A 20,100-nucleotide genomic window follows, 5' to 3' on the forward strand; every position below is an offset into this window, starting at 1 on the left:
CACTGAATAGAAGAAGAGCTGCCATCGATACCGTTGCAGCCAAGCATGATTTAATGTTACACAATACATTTTTACCAAGTTGCTCAAAGTCTAAACTGGTATTGTGGATTTAAGGTGTAAAGTTTACCTTCGACCAAACGCCCCCCAAAGGCATCCCAGCGCCCCCCTTTTGTAAAAATGTCCGCTAGCGCCCCCTGCCGGCCTCTGAACGCCCCCTGGGGGGCGGTACCGCCCACGTTGAGAACCGCTAATCTAGATGATCTAGCATCTACTTTACTGGATAACCAGCCTTGTTATTGTTGGACGCAATCTCACTTCAAAGATACCAAGATGAGATTCTGCAGCCCTTTGTCTTTACATTTGAAGACAAAGTGAGTTCTCCAAGATCTCAGGGGTCTCAACCCACAAAGTGGAGTTTATCACAGACTACTAGTTTGGAAATAGAGAGGAAGAAATATACTGTCTGAAGTCTTGATCTCTTTATCTAAACTGTACTGACTTGTGTGAGATCAGTTTTTTTGGTTAGTGCCAGAGAGACCAATACAGCCACACCCACTGACCTGCAACAAATGCTGGATCTCTTGTGGATGCCTATTTCCACAAACCTCCTCCTTGGAGCTTCCTCCTCACAGAGAACCCCTTTCTTAAGCCTTCCCCACTCTGCTCCTCCAGACTAGCGGCAGCAGTAATTAGCAAACACCTGCTGGAACTGAGCATCCGCTGGGCTCATCATACAAACTACTTCTAAGTCCATTGCTCTTAAGAACGGTTGTAATAGAACCATTGTTGTGACGAATTGTTGGAGGTGGAGTGTCAGAAACACTAGAAGCTTCTTAAAGAGACAGAGGACAATTTCAAAGCAATAAATTGCAGAGTAAAATTTCTTTTTTGTTTGATATATGTAGCATTTTTATAAAAACTGAACATAACTTACTTTCTTAATTGTGCTCTAAAATTGCACCATGTGCCTGGAAATATACATAATACTGCCATTTTAATTGTTTTACTCAGCAGCAAGAAAGCAGTCTTAATTCTCTCTTTTAATGTTTTAAGTCAAAGTAATAGACACTCTGAGTAAAGTTACTCTGTCCTGTGGATATTTCAGAGGTTAACCATCCCGAGCTGCTGTCCGGAAAGCTTTGCAGAGCTCATGAGGAAGTGCTGGACTGCAGAGCCAAAAGTGAGTCGCATTCGCAGTCCCATTCAAACACATGCAGAATGTGTGTTTTGCTGAGAGTCATAATAAATATATGTACATTTATATATTCATGCAGGAAAGGCCGATGTTCAAGCAGATCCTGTGCACATTGGAGTCTATGGCTAAAGACAGCCGACTTCCTGAACAGTGCAACTCTTTCCTTCACAACAAGGCTGAATGGAGGTAATGTGATCAGCTCTTCTGCTCAGCCCGTAAATGCATTTATGACGCTTTTCTCTTGCCAGTATACTGCCTCAGCCTAAGATAATGCGCAACTGTTTGCTAAGAATGATGTGGAAATGTAGCTGATGGGGGCCGCCAGGCATAAAAAAGAGCTTGAGATCGTGCATATAGATCCTTAATAATTACACTGATAGCGACATAAAGACATGAAAACCCCCAAAGAATGATCCATCTGGATATACTTCCTCTCTTTACCCATAAGACCCTAAAAATAATCACCATCTTTTTCAAGTAGAAGTGTTTAATTGGCCTGTATGAGCAGCTGGATGTTTGGTGATGTTCAGCACAGCCTGAGTCTCAGCTGTCACTTTATTCTCTGTCTGCCTCTCTGCGGGCCTCGTCTGTTCGCTGAGGAGTTTTTGCGTTTTTCATCTGAGAAGTTGTGCTGGTTGCACCGTGTCCAGGCAGCCATCTGCAGGTGGAGGAAATTTCAGATTTGGAAAGCAGAAAGCGAGAATGTGTTGCACAGAAAGTTTGCTGGATGGTGGCATAAAGGAAGAGACTTGTGCCTGATGAGAGCAGGAGGGAGCTCCGGCGAGGACGATGAAGAGGTTCTGTGTTGGCTGGACTGAAGAGAGTTACTGCTTTTATGTAATTTTTCTAATGATTTTGTATTTAAGAGGACAGCATAATCATGCATATCTTGCTTTCGCTCATTGGGCTTTAAATTAATATTACTTAGCTAAATAAAAATTTATATATAGAGATACGTCAATCGGCATTTTCAGATAATCATCTCTCGACATGTTGAGAAAACATAATTTCTTTTTAGATAACTTCTAATAACACCATGCTTTGTCTGATTTCATTTTTAAATACTCGACTGAAAAAGTCAGCAACATCTTCTACACAGAAGGCAAAGATTGGGTGTTATCAAAGTTAGCTGCTAGTTCTTATTGCGTAACTTTCATTGTTTTTCAAAATGAGTATACCTTTTGCATTCCCACTTAGCTGTCATCTGGGTCCAGTGACAGTGAACCCGCACATATTTGCATATTTTGGGAAGCGGAAGTATTTTGTCACACAATGTTTTACTTTTATTTTCCTTGGTGCTGAGTGGGTGGACCTTAGAGAACAGAGATTAGGAAGGCCATCGATATTGGCTTCTGCGGTAAAGCCAAGATGGTTTCCTCTGTGTGCATGAATTCATAATTTGGTGTTTGAACTATAAAACAGGCAGTCCTAAGCATTTTCAGAAAAGGTCCCAAGTATTTAGCCATTCGCAGCTGAATATGTTCTCTGAGCCCTGTACTAGGAATTTCAGTTTTGCATCTCTATGCATGTCTCTTTTCCCTCAAGTTCATTTTTGATGTTCATTGCAGTGTGCAGCTTTTAACAATGAGCCTAAGGATGAATTATTTTGGCTAGACCATTTTCAGATGAATGTTTTTTTTAATCATTTATTCAGCCATTTAGCTACTACCTCCTCTTAAATAAATTCAAATGAAGAACCATTTACTTGTCATAGTTTCAACACACATAGGTTTAGCAATGCCAATTTTGAAAAAAAGGAACTTTACTTACCAACAGCTTGTTACAAGAACATAATCTCTTCCCATTTCTGCTTTTAAATCTATGGGGAGCATCAGTTAAAACACTTTTTTGAAACATAAATCTGGATTTTATCCCCTAAAAGGTGATTCCCAAAGAATTGTTTGCTATAAAACGTTTTAATAAAATCCCCTTGAGATTTTGTTCGGTAATAGTTAATTTCGTCTACAACACATATTTCCCATGCTGTTCATCTGGTAAAGTTTTAAAGCTTGACATGCCTTCTTTTTTACTCCATCCATGCAATTTTCCCTTTTTTAAGCACACATAATTGTAGAATTAACCAAAATAAAAAAAATAAAAAACAGAAACATTTTTTGAAAGACATCCAGAAAGCCTTAAATAGTATTTATCCACACAACTTTAAAAGATTAAAAAAAGGTTAATCACTCTGGAAGGTGTAACAGGGTTATTTCTAGTAGGAAGCTTCAGAGCTGAGGAACTGAAAGAACAGGAAAAGCAAGGTTTGCCCTTCCTGCCTGGAGAATATTTGCTTATCATTGCCATGTGAGAAGCTTGTGCAGCTCCACCTGCTGGACAAGAATAAAGTTATCCAACGTGAGTAGAGCATAATGCACTGGGTTTTTCCAAGGATTAATGGGTTTCCAGCAGAGCTTTGCTCTGGTTTTATTCACGATTTGTTCTGCGATAGCTCAACACATCAATTGAGTTCCCTGTCTGACAGGTGTGTTATCAGTGTCTTTCTGCCAACATCGACAAGATTCATGCGCAATTTTAGTAGATACAGTTTTGAACGCCATCAACAATAAAGGCAAAATGTATTATTAGCAAATAAAGAGGTAGTTTTATTCAAAGATGGCACTAGTGAAGATGTTGCTCAACATTCACAACAAAACAAAATAAAGATTCAGCTTTTATCTCCACATTGCAACTGGATCGAAAGTGCAATAACATCCTAAAAACAAAAGAGAGATTATGTTTAGAAAAGACACAAACGAGTCCCTGCTGCTAAAATGCATAGAATATTCTCTTCAGTGCTGATTGGAACATTAAATGATCAATTTTAACTTTTTCTTTTTATATTTTGATGCCATTGTATCATCCCCAATTGCATATAAGCCCAGAAAATGTAATGTGTGAAGTAAAGAGTGGAATTTTTAGGATCTTTTTGTTTGTTTCTCTTTTTTAACTCTGTGCAATAATTCAAGAAAATTCAACAGAAGGGTCATAATTAAAACTCTTACATTAGCTCTGCTGCTAACTGATGAATTTACCTTGATTGTTTACTTTCTCGTGTCCTTCATTCTTGCCTGTGTGTTCTTCGTACCTCCCTTTCTGCTATTTATCGTCTCCTCTTTCTTTCTATCACTGTGTCGATCCTTCTGCCCTTCCTTGCTTCCTTCCTTCTTTCCAGTTTCTTCGTTGTTGCAGATTAAAAAGGTTTGCTGCAAAACCTCTGGAAGACGATGTGTATGTTAAAGTGTGCATACACATGTCTGCTGATGGTAAACGTCTCAATGAGCCCAACCTCTAAAAGCTGACGTTTGTTGTGCTGAAGGTGTGAGATTGAAGCTACTCTTGAGCGGCTGAAGAAGTTGGAGAGGGACCTCAGCACCAAGGAGCAGGAGCTGAAGGAGCGGGAGCGCCGCCTGAAGATGTGGGAGCGCAAACTCATCGAACAGTCCAACGCTCCAGTGAGTCTCTCGTGATCCGGTGTTCACTTTCAACCTTCTTAGGATCTAGGGATAAAGAGGCGGAATGCAAAAGCCATGTATTTGTGAATGCTTTTACAATGCCTCACAAATAATTTACTGTTTTGATTTAGATATATTATGATYCATCCTCTCTAAGAAATGCAAGAAACAAGATCAGATATGTTAAAAACCCTCTACCTGCGGACATTATGGATGTCATGTCCCGCGGGCCTGGTGTTCAGGATGTATAGTGCCATGCTGTGCAGAAAACAGCCGGGTGAGCCGGCTGCTTAGAGAAGTCCAGGCTTTTATGATGAAGTGACATTTTGCTGACATTAAGATTGGCCAATTTGTTCTGGATGTGGTGGAGTGCAGTTGTTGAGACGCACTTTCTTACTTGGGTAAGAAAAGTACAAGCTGTTTCTTTTTTCTTTTTTTTCTTCTTCTTTATCTGACTTACCTCGACTCAAAACAGAGGAAAGGGGTCTATTTTATTTATTTTATTATTTTAGAGAAATTTTACATTCAAAATAGTGTAAAAATAATTTTCAATAGATTAATTCTGTAAATAAGAAGATATAATCTAGCATAAATATTGTGCACTTCAATATTAGCGACAAGTTTTTACATCACATAAGCAGAGTTCTCCTGGTAAAATAAATGGTGAAATTGCTAAAAAAAAAATCACCATATTCCATTTTGACATTTTCTTATATTATAGACACACCTGATGTTTATTTGCACACACAATCCTTTGCTATAATCTTTTAATCTGTGTTTTTCTGCAGTTGCTGCCAACCCTTGACATATACACATGGACAGAGGAGCATGTGGTCAGTGTCACTGTTTTTTGCAACTATTTTATCATTTAACAACTAAAACTAATGCAGTTCCTGTTTTACCTTTACAGTATTTCTGGATGCTGCACTTATTTGGTGCAGGTTTGTTCCTTTCTCACACCTTATTAGTATCAGTGCGGGTATTTCAGACTCTAAGCTCTTAAMTTATTGTTTGTTTGTGTCAGGAGATGGAACGTGTGACATGCAGCTTTACGCCAACCTATTCAAAGAAAACCACATCACCGGGAAGAGGTTGCTGCTGCTCACAGAGAGCGACATGAAGGACATGGGAGTCAAGTCCAAAGGTCACGTCATGCACCTTAAGGCAAGGCGCTCATTACAACCTGATAACCTATAAAGCATAGGTTCAAAGCCTACTCCTTTGTGTCATTACTGTAAAGTGAAAAAGATTGTCCTCCTAACAGGCAGAGATTGAAAAGTTAACCAACGATTACCTCGGGTTTCTCCACTTCCCACCACTGCTGAAGGTATGGAGTTTCTTCTTTTCCATTGACAAGTGTGGTTTGCTTTCAGTGAGAGGGGCGCTGATCAAAATCTCCTGCTTTTTGAAAACCTTAACTTGACAGCACCGATTTTAGCCAGTTGTGTTTATGGATGATCTGTAAGAACTGACTGCATCAAACTTTTCAAGAGCAAAAGTTAAGTTGTTATTTGGCAAATGCCCATTAAACCTTAAGAGCAACAATGGCAAAAGAGGAGGAAATAAGAAATTATGAACTAAATTTGCTAGTACTTAATCTGATGAAATTACATCATGGTTTAAAAAGAAGGTTAATTTCGTGTATTATGAAATTGAGTTGCATCCAATTATTCAGCGTTAGCCTAATGCCAGCTAGCATTACGAAAACAGCCATGAATGTAGAGGCTTACCTTAAAACTGAGATTTCCAAAAGGCTGCCAACATTTCCAAATCCAGGGTGTTACATAACAGACTGAAGCTGAAAACTTGTTGTCTTCAGATTAAACAGATCGGTGACCGAAATAGTTAGCTTTGAGTCATTTATTCTCCGTAACATCTTCCAAATCAAATACTGTACTTATTTTACACCGAACAGATAGAGCTTTGAGGTTATTTATGACTTACTGGTTATGCTGAATTAATGTTTTTGAGTTTCTTACTAGCCAGTCACCAGTTGATTTATTTATCTATTTATTAATTTTTTGGCATATCTCTATTTTCTGCTCATATTTGGGTTTGTTGTGTTATTTTTTCACCCTGAAAGGATGAGCTGGAAAAGGAGGTGGAACAGAGTAAAACCGTCAATCTGGAGCTGGTGTTTGGGTACCACTGGAAAGCAGGAACAGGGAAATCTGTAAGTTTGCACAGAGACACATTGACTTCAACATGTTCTGCAGCTGTGAGCGTCTGATGCGGCTCCTTATTGGCTCTGTGAAACCAACAATTAATGAATACCACACAGAGATGCTGAGTTGACTTTGAACATTTGGGCAATAATAATGGATACTTTCCTCGGCCCGCTTGCTGCTGGAGCTGTTTGTTCTGAAGATGCATGACGGCGGCCTGTTAAACTGGCCATTGAGGGCATCACTAGACGTGTATTAAACCAGACAAATAAACATTTCACTCTCAGCCTTGTACCGCATCCACCTCGACTCGCTCACAGCCCTTTTGTTGGGGTGTGAAACTGTGGAGAAAGGGGCCGCTCTTCACTTGCTGTTTGAATTTAATCAAAAATAGCCCATTTAGCCAGAAGTCATTTTCCTTTAAAAGGCAAACGTTATTTAATCTTTCAGCTGTTCATTGTCCCATCATAAATAGTCCTCTTTCAGTGTGTTCGGCGGGGCTGAAACGAGCCTGCTAATTGCCTCCCATTTCTTCTGACATGTGGTGGTTTAGTGGGTAGAAAACACAGCAGGGAGAAGGAAACAGGAGGCTGAGAAAATGAGAGCTAATTATTTTCCCCTGCCTGGTGTCAGGTTCCGTGTCAGCCTTGTTTTTACAAACTGGAAGGTTTTTTTGCACTAAATAAAACAAACCCGCGCTGCATTTTTTTATTTTTTTTTTCCCTTTGCCCCTCTTTGCTGGCGATGTCATGGAAGCAGCTGCACTTCTCAAAGACAAAATGAGAGCCTGCGATTGTGCGGCCACCATCTGACAGCCACTGAGGGTCCCCTACTAATGAGGATATCACCGTGCAGCCAAGTGAAAGGTGCTGAATTATGTATGAGTTGTCATTAGACGCACTTGGGTCCTAGGCATCATTACCAGACATTGTTTCTGCTGGAGTGATTAGACTAGCGCGGACCTGGGAAGCCCCCGGTGCGACCGTCCAGGGCCGACGCCGGGGCCAACGCGGGGGCCACTGGCGTGTCTCTGAGCCAGAGGCTTGCCGAAGCTCGCGCTTTGAGCCGCTTCCAGCCCCTAGGGACGATGAAGGAGAGGTCGAAGGCTCCTCAGACGAGTGTGTTAGCGCCACTCCTCTGATGTCTCTCTCTGTGATCTCGACACAATGAAATGGCCCGAGCCGTGAACCCAGCACGGCTAAGCRGTGACCTGTGGCTCCGCGGCCACCTCTTTAGGATAGGAGAATTCATTACTGCAATGTCAGCACTCTGCATGCAGAAAGAGACTCACTGATTTGTGCCAGGGAGTTGGATGTACGCAGGCTGCAGCAGTTCATGGGAAACAAACAAAAAAAAACAAACTCCTCTCTGTAAGAAAAACCTGTGATGGACAATTATTGCTGGCTTCTTCCAAAAATGCAGTGTTCTTCTTAATTTGAATTTATTTTATAATTTGTAATCGTAATTTAGAGAAAGACGGAAGCCTTCTCTAAAACCTTTTAATCAAATTGCATTTTTTAAAACCTCTTCTTTTTGTGAGTTTAAAAGTTTGCTGTGTCTCACCGTGTGCATGAGGCTTCACAAGCCATAAACTGCCGCTACAGTTAACTACCTGTAGGTTGTGCTGTTGATTTATGTTCAAGGAGAAGTAATTTCTTCCCCAACATAATGGTGTAATTAGAAACTTTGTCATGCGTGTGAAGCAGAGCTACATTATCCCGCCGTTACCTCTTTTCTTTCCAGGACTGCAAATGGAAAATGTACATGGAGCTTGATGGAGATGAGGTTGCCGTAACCTACATCAAAGATGTCATCTTTAGTGCCAACAGACCGGGTGTGGAAGTTCTGCGGATGACTAAGGTGTTGGCAGAAAATCGTTTGTTTTTTTCCCTTTTCTCCCTTGTTTTTAGAATTGCTAAATATTTTTTACCTGAACGACGTCAGTCAGATTCCTCAGTCTTCTAGGTCACAGCGATCCTCCGGGTTTACACAAAAAGGGAGCTGGGCTCGTAACTATGAAATGACTTCTGCATGAGTTGATAAATGTTTTTATAGAAAACAGCGTTTTGCATGTAATGGGAAAACTTAGATTTGTTCCACACATTTGCTGTGTCGCACATGGCTTGTGACAAACTCCTAATTGGACTTTTTATGACTTTGACAACTTTACAGTACATCAACCTGCGCGGAAGATCTCTGATGCTACTCCAGAGTTACCATAGGTTTCGCTTCTTTAGTTAATTCTCTTTTTGCCAGGTTTGTTAGATTAGGTGGACGGACATTTTTTGCTAGATTGCCGAAGTGTCGTCCTGTTTTCATTCACATATGGTGGATTGAACAGTGCTCCATAAAATGCTGAAGCTTGGGATATTGTTTTATGATGTAGTCCTTTTGCGTGGATTGTCTTAAACCTCTTCACAAGATTGAAATTCCTCAATTTAAGAAAAACATGCCAAGGGGCATGAAGACTTTTGCAAAGCATTCTAAATTTGTCTGCAAGATGAATGTATTGTCCCTGCAGCTATCAAATGTTTAACTTTTTTTATGTTATTCTTGCAGCCACCATTCCTGATGGATAAATGGATCGTTGGATTGGAACAGAACCAGAAAATAGACTACACCGTCAATTATGAGGCGAGTCATTCCAGCACAGCAAATTTATAAACCTAGAATCCTGTGACGGTTAAAATCTTTGTCTAAATATTTATTTCCATTGTGCTCTTTTCACTCTTGACACATTAGAACGACGTCAAGTCACCAAAGTCGACCAGACACAGCTGCGTGTTGGTGTGGACCCACAGCGGTGGACAAGATGAGATCAAAAACGTGGAGCTGGTCATCGAAACGACTCCAGTTACGGCTGACCCCAGAGATAGAACAAACTGTAGTAAGTTGCTTCTCTTAAAAGGCGTCTTTAAAGTAATACTCTTGTTTTAAGTAATCAAGATATTTAAAGTGCATTGCATATTGTTTATTTAAGATTTTGATCCTGCGTGGATGAACAACGTGCGGCACAAACACATGATGACGCAGAAGTCAAACCACAAGACGACCCGTCTGAACAGCTCCGAGGCCCAAACTCTGCCTCAGTTCCTCTCTGCGCATGAAAGCCAGGCGTTTTCCTACGCCGCCGCCTTGCGCCGCTCTCCAAACCACCTGCGCTCTTCTCCCTGGACCGACTCTCGCTGCTCATCGCCGACCGGCAGCCTATCGGCCAAACTGTCACCGCTAAGCCTCGGGTCTAAGGGCAGCAGTCCGTCCAGCACTACGTCAGAAAGCATGTTGGAGCGTGAGCGCCCGCGCAGCGCCGGAGGGATGTACGACCAACGGAGGAACGGCTACTTCGGCAAGGCGTTAGCAGTGGGAGGCGGGCAGGGGAGGGGGCATTGGTGGACAAACAACAGAGGAAGCAACAAAGGCGGAAAAGGCTCACGGCAGCCGGGGAGGCCGCGATCAAACAGTTACAGTGTCACACCTCAGAGCCGCCCGCCGCTGATACCGGGTATATGGTCTGTGACAGGAAACCCCAGTGAGGAAAAAGAGGGGGGCAAAGCCGGTGACGGAGGGTGGATCAAAGTAGAGCGACACAAAAAGCCACCCCGCCAGGACAATAAACCAGCCAGAGGTCGAGGGAGGAGAGAAGGCAGAGGGGGACGTGGCGCTGGAGGAAGATCATAATCAGAACATGAATTACATGAAGCGCATGCTGGATGAGAACCATACTGAGGCATGAGATGTATCCGTCAAGCTTCAACTACTTTTACATGTCCTTTCTTGGGATAAAATGAATGAGTCCATATGCTCAGAATGTATTTATTGCACAAAACAGATCATTTTGTCTTTAATTCATTTGATTTTACGGGCTGGTTGTATCCACTAATAGACTAGTTTTAAGATGGTTATTTATAATTGTTGTTTTATGCAAATTGCAGCTCAATACCAAAATAAAATACAATGAAGTTTTAGAGTTTTGTCTGTAAACTGTTGCTGCTTTTTTTTTTCATCATTTTCTGTCCAGTTCTTGCAGCTATGAACACATTGTGCAGCGACTGCCTTAAGAGTAAGAGAAGCAAATAAGTAAAGCACAAAAATAGAAGTCGTCTGGCCAAGAAGGCCTAAACATTCAGTCAAAACGGGATCTACGATTTATTTATTTTTGAAACACACAAAAATCCAGCAAACATAACCTGGGACCTGAGAGACACTTCATCGTTTACCTGATTAACTTGTAATGAATACCAAGCTTTTATTTAATTGGACATTGAAAGTAAAGCATTTTATTTCAAACATGTGAGCTTTCATTATCTTATAACCCATCTTTCTCTTAAAATTGATGAACAAACACAACCCGCTGGGTTATTTTGCTAACCCAGCCCTGCGGTTATTTAACACAACAGGGTTGAGTTTGGTGTTTGAACCAACATACGGGCTTAGCTTTTTAACCTCAAAAATAGATAACAGTGACAAATGTCTAACACTGGCCTCCAGAAAGTGTCTCAAAAAACACAATCCATAATCCGAATTACTTAATGGCTAATATTTCACTTAAAATGAATAATCTATCCATTGTCCATGCCTGTTTAATCCCTCCATGGGTCTGCATCAGCTAATGGCCAAGAGCCAGGGCACACTTTGACAAAGTCCTCAATCCATCTCAGGCCTCTATCACCATCCACTCAATGTAGGGGGCAATTTAGCAAGGGCAAATAACTCCATACATGGTGGGAGGAAACCAGGTAGTGCTAACAACTGCACCACCATGCAGCCTAGAGTGGATAATGAAGGAAAGGCAACCTTATGATATCTTAATATTACACTGCAGAAATACCGCTTGTATCAGTTGACTTCATAAATGGCTCTTTGGTCAAAGTGTGAATGCTGAACATTAAAAATATTACATAGCAGACAAGTTATTATGATCCTTAAACACTAAAACAAACTCAGCCTGCAGATGGTACGCTTCATCTTAAAAGAAAGACTTTTTTGGGGGGAGGGTTCCGTCTTTGCTTTTATTTACGTTGTCAATTTGGAGATTGTCTTCTTACCACTTTTGTGATGTTGTTTTCAGATAGCTTGGTTTCATCTAAAAAGTTTATAGAAAACCGCAATGTTGGCAAATCTGAGCAAGTGTCCAGATTGCCAATGTGGAAATTTGCCTTATTGGAAGACGTCCATTGAAGTCTAATTAGAATAGATCAAAATATGCTGCAGCAGCCTTTATTTCTGCTAATTATTATGATTTCCCACCTACAGCTGACTAAAACGCAACATTGAAGGTTAGCATATCACACCAAGCCAATAGAAAAAACTATTAATTTAGAAACGTGGAATAAACGAAAGGTTTAACACTAAACATTTAAATTTTCAAGAGGTGACAAACAAGCATCATTTGAAAATATAATTTACTGAATATGTAATCATCCAAAAGGGAAACAGAACCACTGTAATTCGGAACAGAGTGTAAAAAAAAATTGTTCAGACAATAATATTCTGTGTGCSTTGATATTAGATCGAGATTTCAGATTTTTTTTAACCGTTTATGACCATTTTCCAWAATACTTAACTACAATGTAGTCTAAGCTGTAAAATATTTTCTCAACAATACCTGAAATCATGCACTGCTACACCGCTCACAGAAAAGCAAATTACACCCTCGCTAGTGGCTAGATCATGTTTCTTCCCAGTTGATTTCAGAAAACATACAATACACATTTATCTCCTCTACATTTTAATTTTGTAATGTAGGCCTTTAAGTGACATATCCCACAGATTTCGCAACAGGAAGTCTTCTATTTCTCTCTTTGTTGAAAAACTTTCTTGGATTTCTGTTTTTTATCAGACACTTCCTTTATTTTTTTAGGAAACCTTATCTCACATCAAATGTAAAAAAAAATAAACGTAAATAAAGAAAATCTCATTGGGGATTTTTTTCTCCCCACATCGACCTGAAACTTGACCCATGGAGGGATCCAAGGATCGTTTACGTTTTACGCGCCTTGTATGCAAATTAAGCAATGAAACGTTCGCGCCACTGCCAAGAACACGGAAGGTGCATAACAAACCTCGCATTAATGTTTTAATCAGAAATGTATCAAAATTCAAATACACGCTGGACTCAAGTAAAGAATAAAAATTGAAGTCTAAACTATGACTATCGTTGCAGTTTAACCAATCTGTTTATTAATGCGGTTAAGCGCCCGCAGAATGTTTTTATGCAGCTTCCAGGACCTTCCGGTGGCGCGGGAAATGAACGGAGGCTGACTGCAAGCAGCGGCAGGTCCTGCATTGTTCGCTGCAGAGCTGCTGCACGGTGAGCTTTCTTATCACACAGTTAAACCGCTTCGAAAAGAAAGAAAAATGCCTCTGACGCGCTCCAAGGTAAGATTGCGTTTTCATTTTTAATCATCTTTATTACGTTCATAGTCTTGCAAAAAAAACAACAAAAAAAACATGGGTCATCAGCAGAATTAGATTTGACATTAACTTTCCGCCATATTTAAACTAACTTTTTAAAAGTATTAAAACAATTTCTACGTTAACATTTTCCATTATTTATGACTAAGAATGTGGTTTTGAACATATATTTAATTCTGGTGATCATCATCTGGTTTATTTGAACTCTGCTCAGGGGTGTGTCCTACAAAMTTCAAATGACCCATTTTATATTCTGCTATATTTTCTCACGATTTTATTAGTTACGCACTGCATCGTTRCATTTACAACATGATCCAAAGACGGTTTTAATGCAYCTGATTTTATAATTGTGAAGATATTTAATTACGTTATAAGTGTCGAACAATACTTGCATGTTAAGTTTTTGTTTTACAGTCTCTAACCCATATTGAGGAGTTGCTGAGTTAAATACAGAAGCCCCATCTGACTGCATGGTTGTTTCATGTTGTTTCTTAAAGAAGCTGGCTGCCCAGTCTCCATCAACCAGGATGAGCCTGAGGAGCTTCCGTAGTGTCCCGCTGGTCCCCATGGAGACCTCGTCCTCTTCTTCTGATGACAGCTGCGACAGCTTCGGTTCTGATGGAGGTTTTGCGAATACGGTAAATGCAATCTTTAACATCTGMCTGCGAACTTGCCAAGTGGTTGCGATCGTTGCAGCTGATGCTTTTCTCTGACTTTAGAGGAGGAGCTTGAAACAGAYGAGGAGAACCGCACAGAAACCAAAGGTGTTCGAGGCAACGTCAGAGGAGGACACATGCAGCGGGTTTGAGGAGAACGTGATCAGCAAGCAGATTAAAGCAATGGTAAGTAATGCAGAAATTTAAAAACTGTTCAATAGAACTCTTAGGTTTTCTATAAATGTTTTTTTTTTTTCTTTTAGAAAGTCGGCAGTGAGGCTCCAAAACTTGGCCGCAGGTCAAATGTCCTGAAAGTCGCCATGGCGTTCCCCACCAAGAAGACGGGCAAGAAGAGACCTGCATCTGAACCGCTGCCACAGCCTAAAGTGCAGGACTCTGAGGAAGAGGAAGAGGAGAACTTCATGGCTAAAAGGGCTCTGAATATTAAGGAGAACAAAGAAATGGTATGATCTGTGTCTTTTAGGTTACAGTAATTATTGAAGCYAGAGATGCACTGATCAGAATTTCTACCAGTTACCTGCCAACATATGTTAATTATGCTTTATTTATTTATTAATTATTTTCAGCTTGCAAAGCTCTTAGCAGAATTGAACAAAGTGCCTGGACTCCTTCCAGGGAAACGGATGGCAAAGTCAGCTTTGACCATGGTAATATGACTTAAAATGCATTCACTGAGTTACAAATGTACTTCTCGGCATGGAGTAATATTTTCTACTTTCAGCTGAGACAGGCGCCTCAGMGGTCACCTAGAAAACCGTGGGGTGTACGGCGAGCCCCCGAGCGGCTGCTCCCTCCCCGTACGCGGTCCCGCTCGCAAGTGGACGCACCTCYCAGCCCGCCTCCTGAGGAAGACACCGAGGATAAGTTCAGCCTGGTTCGCAAAAACCCCGACTAYGAGGAAGATGACGAACCTGTAAGTTTAATTATGAACACCACTGAATCACCCCGTCTTCTGTGCTTTAGTAGTCTCGTAATGACAATGTTTTCCGGCGCAGCCACGTCGCTTTTGCTGCAACAGGCAGCGGACCATCCCTCATGTGGTGCGGCCTGTGGAGGAAATTACCGAGTTGGAGCTGCAGAGAATCTGCAACAACGTCCGAGAGAAAGTCTACAACAGCTCCACTGTGAGTCCCGCGTCATTGAACCTCTGATCAAAGTCAGCGCTGGTGCAAGCCGTGTGACTGAAATATTGTCAATTTATTCTGTTCTCAGGGCTCCACCTGCCACCAGTGCCGCCAGAAGACGACCGATACCAAAACCAACTGCCGTAATCCAGAGTGCTTTGGGGTGAGAGGTCAGTTCTGCGGCCCGTGTCTCCGTAACCGATACGGAGAGGAGGTTCGAGATGCTCTTCTGAATCCAGTAAGTACCACGTCATTTAGCGCCGTGATCACCGTTCGTAATGCATGTGTTGACTAATAAATCGTGTGCTCGTTAGGAGTGGTGGTGCCCGCCGTGCAGAGGGATCTGTAACTGCAGCTTCTGTCGGGCCAGAGAAGGCCGCTGTGCCACTGGAGTGTTGGTCTACCTTGCTAAGTACCATGGCTTTGATAATGTGCACGCCTACCTGAAAAGGTGAGGACGCCTTTAAGAGATGCCCCAATAAAGGGTTTATTGTCAATTTYCCATTCGTTTGGGGTTATTTAAGCTTTGACAACTGGAGAACCATTGTTGTGAAGCAACTTTTTACTTTTTTAAAACACAAAAGGATTAGAGATGTCCCATTTCAAAGATTTTGCCTGTTTAAAATCTAATATCAAACCATTATGTGCATTGATATTTACTGTCAATGCAGCTAATCTGGACCAATTTCCAGTCAATGAGACAGAGGAATTTCAAATACTTTTACTGTCACTTTCATTGTAATTTTCAAGTCSATATCACTACTAAAAACATCCAGAGTTATTATCTTGTCTGACAGACAGGGGTTGGAAGTTCAAATGTATAAAAGCGATCAATTTTACCGTAAATACATTCAACCTTCCTGTTATTTGTTGAAAATCTTGCTCTCTCTTCCTTTTTTTGTAGCCTGAATGAACAGCAGACATATAGACAACAGTTTTCTTCTAAATAGTTCTGGAAATATCTGACATCCCCAATCTCCCAAAAATTGTTAGCTTTGACTTTTCTTTCTCGGTGACAGCTTCTAAATCAAAGAGAATTGCCAAGGCAACCCGGTAGCACCTACATTAGGCATATTACACTTACTTTGAAAGATTAACTGACTAGCCATTTGAACTACAAATCCTCTAGCCTGACGTTAAGGTCTTATTTTTTTATGTATATTAGTATATTAAAAGCTTGAGTTCATGTATTGTTTGTATCTTCTGCAGCTTGAAAAAGGAGCTGGAGGAAGAAAGCAGCAAGTAAAGAGTGGACGAGAATCTGCTGCAGATACCCCTGAAGACTGACGCTCTTCCTGATCAGTTTATATTGCTCAGTGTTTGAAGCGTTGAAACTCTGAGTGCTAATTATTTCTGTTCAGGTTTTTGATCAAAAGTTGTTCTCAGACTTATAAAGTTAAAGATTTTAAACCCTAGACTRAGACTGTAAGCTATTACTGAGCAAAAAAAAAATTGCCCAGTACACCATCTGGGCAATGAAATAGTCCTGTGATGTTAGCATTGCCTTTGGACTGATCCACTTGTACTGTACATTGTTTTAAATGTATTTTTTTTTTATGCTGTTAAATCTAATTAGCCCTTTCCTTTGCTTCACATTAATGCTTGTGTTTTTACAAGTTGCGCTTGTAGTTGCTTGCTGAAATGAAAGAAAGYCTTCCAGCCTGTTGTGTTCTAGAAATGGCCCAGTGATCCTCCTGCTGTAGGTTGAAAAAAGGGCATATAGAGCGAGGTCCACTGCCTTCCTCCTCTAAACCGTGAGGAGCTGTGATAAACTGCAGCGCCTGGTTAAATATCCTTCATTAGATAACTGTCACTAATGGTGTGGAAACAATTAGCACACTCTAATGGGAATCTCATACCTGTAAATCACTTTCCCCTGTTAAAGCACGTTCTCGCTCTGCACCAGCCTCCGTGGCTCATTTTCTGCYGTWMRATTGTTGAGCAGAAATGGCCGAAGGTGCCACTGAAGTGGCAGCAGAGTTATAGCCTGCGTTTTCTGCTCACAGCTCTGATCCTCTAAATGAAATGACATAAAATTAACCTTTGGTGCTGTTCATTGTTGAAATGTACTTGGTTTGACCTGTGGTTGAGGATACTTCATCGTACGATGCTGTTGCAAAAAATGTGATTGGTTAGATTTTTTTTTTAATCTTTTGCTGTAATTGCAGGTGGAGGTTGTTATACTGCTGGTTCTATGTGCTAAACACAAAGGAAATGTGATTCGGGTTCATTGTGTTTTATGTACATGTTCAATAAAGCGTTAATCGGTGCAGAATCATGTCGGTGGTCTTCTCTGTAACAGTGGCAGCTGTAATTACTGTTATTGAAAGACGGAGAAAATCCAGAGTGACTAAAGACATGAAACCATGAGGCTTATAACTAATGTTACCATTCCTTCACAGTAAATTTTAACAGAACCAATGTCCTACAAACACCCCAGCAGGGAGGTAGGCTGTCACATGCACAAGCCTGAGTGGGTCAGATAATCACCGTTTACATCAGCTCAGCGCTGCATTAAGGGTGCAACTGAAATCCGTATTGGGTGTGCTTGGAAACAAACGAAAAGCCACATTTTTGCACTTTAATAAAAATGATAAGGGAAAAAATGTTCACCTCCCATTCAGTTATTTAAAAATTAAAAATGATCTGGTCTGTATTAGGTACTAGAATTATTTTTTTTGTAAGACCTNCGAAGGTGCCACTGAAGTGGCAGCAGAGTTATAGCCTGCGTTTTCTGCTCACAGCTCTGATCCTCTAAATGAAATGACATAAAATTAACCTTTGGTGCTGTTCATTGTTGAAATGTACTTGGTTTGACCTGTGGTTGAGGATACTTCATCGTACGATGCTGTTGCAAAAAATGTGATTGGTTAGATTTTTTTTTTTTTTATCTTTTGCTGTAATTGCAGGTGGAGGTTGTTATACTGCTGGTTCTATGTGCTAAACACAAAGGAAATGTGATTCGGGTTCATTGTGTTTTATGTACATGTTCAATAAAGCGTTAATCGGTGCAGAATCATGTCGGTGGTCTTCTCTGTAACAGTGGCAGCTGTAATTACTGTTATTGAAAGACGGAGAAAATCCAGAGTGACTAAAGACATGAAAACCATGAGGCTTATTCCTCATGTTACCGAGGGACAGCTGGTGAAACCATTTCTTCACAGTAAATTTTAACAGAACCAATGTCCTACAAACACCCCAGCAGTGAGGTAGTCTGTCACATGCACAAGCCTGAGTGGGTCAGATAATCACCGTTTACATCAGCTCAGCGCTGCATTAAGGGTGCAACTGAAATCCGTATTGGGTGTGCTTGGAAACAAACGAAAAGCCACATTTTTGCACTTTAATAAAAATAAGGGAAAAAATGTTCACCTCCCATTCAGTTATTTAAAAATTAAAAATGATCTGGTCTGTATTAGGTACTAGAATTATTTTTTTTGTAAGACCTTAAGCATGCAAAGAGGCAGTAAAAAGACCCAAAACTTCAATTGCGAGAGCCACACTCTACAAGTTGTGAAAGTGAAAAACGGAGTACGCAGAAGGATAGCAGCCAGGTGTGTGAGAACAAGGACGGAAACTAGGGCTGTAACGATTCCTCGAGTGATTCGAGTACCTCGATTATTAAAATTCCTCGGGGGAAATGTATGTGCTTCGAAGCTTCGTTAAATTATGTTTTATTATTTAGCGCACCGTGTTCCGCCCGGGTCTTYATTTGCGGTGGGCAGCGCTGTCACTTCCGCTTATGAGTTGTTGCTACGTGCTAGCAGCATGGCGTTGAATTTCTGCCGTCGGAACTGCGTGGATAACGTTTCGGGGAGAGAGAGAGAAATATTCTTTTACAACAGCCCTAATGGAAACACATCAGCAATGACTTTGGAGTTGCAACTAGTGTTCTCCATCAATSTGTGTAGGGTAGTAAGGTCATTTTCAAACAGTTTGAAGTCTTGTCACTTTACAGTGAGAAGAATTATTCGTAAGAGGAGACAAAGCCAATGAGGTCGCGGGAGAGGATTCAAGGTAAAGAGTCACAGCTGTTTTCCTTAAATAGCAGAATCACTGAAGTGGGTCAGACCACCATCTGTCTGTGAGGGGTGGGAGGAAGAACGGCTTATTATTATTTGTTCAGTTTATCTTCTACTTTGACCTGATAATCCTGACCCAATTAATTAATTTTTCTTTTTATTTCTTCTTCTTCTTCCTTCTTTCTTTTTTTTTTTTTTTTTTTTTTTTTTTTTTTTTTTTTTTTTTTTTTTTTTTTTTTTTTTTTTTTTTTTTTTTTTACTAATTAGTGCTGTTCTGACCCGTGTTTGTATTTTTTTGTTGGTTCGTTTTCAGTTGGTACGTCTCCTGTTGTGTCAACAACGGTCTGATCAGCCTGTATTTAAGCTAACCTGTGACATCAGTTTGGCTAGAGTTTACTATGTTACTAATGCTGTTGTGCTGACCTATGTCTATGTTGTGGACCCAACTTTTAATTTTTGAAAAATATTTTAGTTGATTTTTGTATATAGATTAATAATATATTTTTGGAATATTGTCTTGTTTTTCTGGCTGGTTTGTGCAGTCCCTTACATGTTCCAATGGCCCAGTCAAAGTCAAGTTCTCAACCTGACTGAATTGCTGTGGTGAGATCTTAGAAATATTCTTTTMCAACAGCCCTAATGGAAACACATCAGCAATGACTTTGGAGTTGCAACTAGTGTTCTCCATCCATCTGTGTAGGGTAGTAAGGTCATTTTCAAACAGTTTGCAAAGAAGAAATGCCCTCAAATCTCAATGAACTGATTCAGTCCTATACAGAGGAATGGGGTACAATTCCTCCATAACAATGTAACAGACTCATATTGGTGTATATCTTGAAAATTTGTATTATTGGAGTTTATCAAGAAATCTTCTTTGACACAAAAATCAGATGTGATGCTTGAGCACAAGTAAATAATGTAGCTATCTGACAAACTGGAAACATGTCAGAAGATTAATATTTGTGTGATCAAAGATTGACTCGTTTACATTGCAGATTTAGCAGCACTGCAGTAAAATTAGGGATCCACGTTTCATTACACAAATATCTCA

General features: G+C 40.5%; 2 protein-coding genes across 4 annotated transcripts in view; both read left to right on the plus strand.

Annotated features, from left to right (window-relative positions):
* The window catches only part of map3k20a (mitogen-activated protein kinase kinase kinase 20a), a 28,264-nt gene extending 17,487 nt beyond the window's left edge, over nucleotides 1-10,777 (plus strand). The window contains exons 9-20 of the mRNA XM_008399166.2: nucleotides 1,106-1,180; nucleotides 1,275-1,381; nucleotides 4,512-4,647; nucleotides 5,436-5,480; nucleotides 5,558-5,588; nucleotides 5,672-5,811; nucleotides 5,912-5,974; nucleotides 6,731-6,820; nucleotides 8,556-8,672; nucleotides 9,372-9,446; nucleotides 9,555-9,699; nucleotides 9,793-10,777. Coding sequence (XP_008397388.1) covers nucleotides 1,106-1,180; nucleotides 1,275-1,381; nucleotides 4,512-4,647; nucleotides 5,436-5,480; nucleotides 5,558-5,588; nucleotides 5,672-5,811; nucleotides 5,912-5,974; nucleotides 6,731-6,820; nucleotides 8,556-8,672; nucleotides 9,372-9,446; nucleotides 9,555-9,699; nucleotides 9,793-10,490 — 1,722 coding nt within the window. The 3' untranslated portion in view covers nucleotides 10,491-10,777. The remainder of the gene's footprint in view (nucleotides 1-1,105; nucleotides 1,181-1,274; nucleotides 1,382-4,511; nucleotides 4,648-5,435; nucleotides 5,481-5,557; nucleotides 5,589-5,671; nucleotides 5,812-5,911; nucleotides 5,975-6,730; nucleotides 6,821-8,555; nucleotides 8,673-9,371; nucleotides 9,447-9,554; nucleotides 9,700-9,792) is intronic.
* A 2,303-nt stretch (nucleotides 10,778-13,080) lies between these two features.
* cdca7a (cell division cycle associated 7a) lies at nucleotides 13,081-18,046 on the plus strand. 3 transcript variants are annotated; one of them, XR_001777279.1, is made up of 11 exons: nucleotides 13,081-13,190; nucleotides 13,724-13,864; nucleotides 13,946-14,068; nucleotides 14,146-14,346; nucleotides 14,470-14,550; nucleotides 14,625-14,816; nucleotides 14,899-15,027; nucleotides 15,116-15,265; nucleotides 15,342-15,478; nucleotides 16,237-16,984; nucleotides 17,723-18,046. XR_001777279.1 is itself a non-coding variant. In XM_008399146.2 (10 exons), the coding sequence occupies exons 1-10, from the start codon at nucleotides 13,170-13,172 to the stop codon at nucleotides 16,271-16,273; spliced, it is 1,212 nt and encodes a 403-aa protein (XP_008397368.1). In that variant the 5' UTR covers nucleotides 13,081-13,169; the 3' UTR covers nucleotides 16,274-17,305. The 3 variants fall into 3 exon arrangements, 2 of the variants coding, with proteins under 2 accessions (XP_008397368.1, XP_008397377.1); XM_008399146.2 differs by lacking the exon at nucleotides 17,723-18,046 and having other exon boundaries at nucleotides 16,237-17,305; XM_008399155.2 differs by lacking the exon at nucleotides 17,723-18,046 and having other exon boundaries at nucleotides 13,085-13,190; nucleotides 13,727-13,864; nucleotides 16,237-17,305.
* The last annotated feature ends 2,054 nt before the right edge of the window (nucleotides 18,047-20,100 follow it).

The sequence above is a fragment of the Poecilia reticulata genome, linkage group LG2 (assembly GCF_000633615.1).
Source record: "Poecilia reticulata strain Guanapo linkage group LG2, Guppy_female_1.0+MT, whole genome shotgun sequence".
Lineage (NCBI taxonomy): Eukaryota > Metazoa > Chordata > Actinopteri > Cyprinodontiformes > Poeciliidae > Poecilia > Poecilia reticulata.